The sequence below is a fragment of the Austrofundulus limnaeus genome, unplaced genomic scaffold (genome assembly GCF_001266775.1).
Source record: "Austrofundulus limnaeus strain Quisiro unplaced genomic scaffold, Austrofundulus_limnaeus-1.0 Scaffold226, whole genome shotgun sequence".
Lineage (NCBI taxonomy): Eukaryota > Metazoa > Chordata > Actinopteri > Cyprinodontiformes > Rivulidae > Austrofundulus > Austrofundulus limnaeus.
In genome coordinates, this window is record NW_013952628.1 from 88056 (window position 1) to 90459 (window position 2404).

Consider the following 2404-nt stretch of genomic DNA (forward strand, 5'->3'; position numbering starts at 1 on the left):
CCCCCCCGCAGGGAGACATGGAGGAGTCCGGCTCGCAGAAGTTGGTCTGGGACGGAGACGCCAAGGCGGTGCAGCAGTGCCTCACCGACATCTTCACGAGCGTCTACACCACGTGCGACATCCCGGAGAACGCCATCTTCGGCCCGTGCGTGCTGAGCCACACGTCGCTGTACGACAGCATCGCCTTCATCGCGCTGAAATCCACCGACAAGCGCACCGCGCCCTACATCTTCAGGGTCAGCGCGTTTTTTTTATAAATACTTTAATGTTGTAATCAGGGGAGCTGCTTTTATAAAAACAAGTCATTTAATGCAAAATATAAAGTAAAAAAATGTGTTTCGGATTAAAGCGAATGAGGAGTTTACGCAAATATTTCATGTTTTCTTCTGAAATGCGGGTCTGCGCTGAGTGTAAACAAAACAATCCGGAAAAAAACAGGTCGTAACTCAAAGTGTGCACCTGCGCAGGTGGACACGTCTGCCGCTAACAGCACCTCAGAGGGCCTGATGTGGCTCCGGCTGGTCCAGTCGGCCCGGGACAAGGAGGAGCAGAACCTGGAGGCCTACGTGAAGAACGGGCAGCTCCTGTACCGCTCGCTGCGCCGCATCGAGAAGGACGAGGAGCTGCTGGTCTGGTACGGCAAGGACCTGATCGACCTGCTGCTGCTCAGCTCCGGCCGGGCGCCGCCCAAGACCAAAGGTGAGACCTGGGTCTCGGATCCACGTGGGGACGCGAGCCGGACTCTGTGGGTCTTAACGTTTGTCGCTCGGTTCTTGCAGGGGCGTCCCATCACTCGTGTCCGGACTGCAGCCAGAGGTTCCAGTTCGAGTTCCCGTTCCTGGCCCACCTGCGGTTCCGCTGCACCAAGAGGCTGCAGAGTCTGACGGAGGCGGACAAAGAGCCCGGCAAAGAGGCCGGCCCGGACCGGTCCGCCCCGGCCCCGGCGAGGACCAGCCCCAAGCTGGGCCGCTCCGAGGGCTTCACCACGTCCCACGACGCCACCAAACCCTCCACGGACTTCCACAACCTGGCCCGGGACCTGGAGAACAGCCGGACCAGTCCGCCCAGCGACAAGGAGGCCGAGATCTGCAGCGAGAGCTCGGCCAAGAGGAAGTTCTGCGACGTGGAGGACAGGGACCGCCGAGGCCCCCCGGCCAAGTCCAAGGACGAGCTGGCCTCGTCGGCGCAGAACTACCGAGGCGCGTACGGCCTGGAGGAGAACCAGCGCTCCTTCTCGCCGCCGGGCGCCGCCGAGCACGGCGAGGCCAAGCGCAGCGCCTTCACCGAGGTCAAGAAGGCGCCGCCGGGCCTCAAGCACCACGGCAAGAACCTGCCCAGCGCCAACGCCGAGAACAAGGACCGGCCCGGCAGCAGCCCCCCGGAGAAGCACCTGAACATCCGGCAGGTGCTGTCCGAGACGCAGCCGCCGCAGACCTCGCCCATGGGCAGCGCCTTCACCTCCGTGGGCCAGCAGGGCGGCGGCGGCGAGCGCAAGAGCGCCTTCAGCCAGCCGTCGCGCAGCTTCTCGCAGATCTCGCCGCTGGTGATGCCCCCCAAGCTGCTGGACTGCCACCCGGCGGTGGGCGACACCATCTCCTCCAGCAGACTGTACCAGGCCGACCACCTGGCCGCCAAGCTGCAGGGGGCGGAGCTGGGCGCCAACTGCCCCGTGCCCGGCGCCATGGCCAAGCAGAACCCTTTCGTCTACGCCACCACCTTCTGGCCCAAGAACTCGGGCCCCATCCAGCTGCAGATGCCCTCGGCCCTGACCCTGCTGCCCCCCTCCTTCACCTCGCTCTGCCTGCCCGCCCAGAACTGGTGCGCCAAGTGCAACGCCTCGTTCCGCATGACCTCGGACCTGGTCTACCACATGAGGTCCCACCACAAGAAGGAGTACGCCATGGAGCCGCTGGTGAAGCGGCGGCGCGAGGAGAAGCTCAAGTGCCCCATATGCAACGAGTCGTTCCGGGAGCGGCACCACCTGTCGCGTCACATGACCTCACACAACTGACTGTGAACCACAGACACACAAACTGTTAGCTTCACACATCTGGATTTAAAGGTGCTCATCAGGAAGTCCTCCGTCACAACACTTCCTGTTGACACTTCCACCATGTGGCGCTTTCCCTTTATTATTATTTTTAGGAAATTCCCTTTTTCCACCGTTTCTTCAGACTTTAACCAGCCTGACGCCCAGTGCCGTCACTAAGCCTCTTTTAGGGGGGCTGGAGCCCCCCTAAAATAGGTATAAATTTTTTTTATTAATTAATTAATTTTAAACAAAAATTCAATATGATGTGATCAGAATACATAACCACTTAATATTTCATTGTTGACTAAAATATATGATCATAAATCTGTCAGTTCCCCTTTAATTTATACTGTAAAATAGTTTTAATGTTCA

The 2404-nt window shown here is 59.2% G+C and overlaps 1 protein-coding gene across 1 annotated transcript; it reads left to right on the forward strand.

The window, feature by feature from the left end:
• The first annotated feature begins 6 nt into the window (after window positions 1-6).
• Window positions 7-2391, forward strand: prdm8b (PR domain containing 8b). The gene is made up of 3 exons (XM_014019669.1): window positions 7-236; window positions 468-699; window positions 780-2391. The coding sequence occupies exons 1-3, from the start codon at window positions 18-20 to the stop codon at window positions 2009-2011; spliced, it is 1683 nt and encodes a 560-aa protein (XP_013875123.1). The 5' UTR covers window positions 7-17; the 3' UTR covers window positions 2012-2391.
• The last annotated feature ends 13 nt before the right edge of the window (window positions 2392-2404 follow it).

Bases quoted from the DNA above. Each gene is read 5' to 3' on its own strand.
- prdm8b (XM_014019669.1), top strand. From the start codon at position 18: ATGGAGGAGTCCGGCTCGCAGAAGTTGGTCTGGGACGGAGACGCCAAG. The intron at 237-467 runs GTCAGCGCGTTT...GCACCTGCGCAG, and splicing joins CCGCGCCCTACATCTTCAGG to GTGGACACGTCTGCCGCTAA. The intron at 700-779 runs GTGAGACCTGGG...CGGTTCTTGCAG, and splicing joins GGCGCCGCCCAAGACCAAAG to GGGCGTCCCATCACTCGTGT.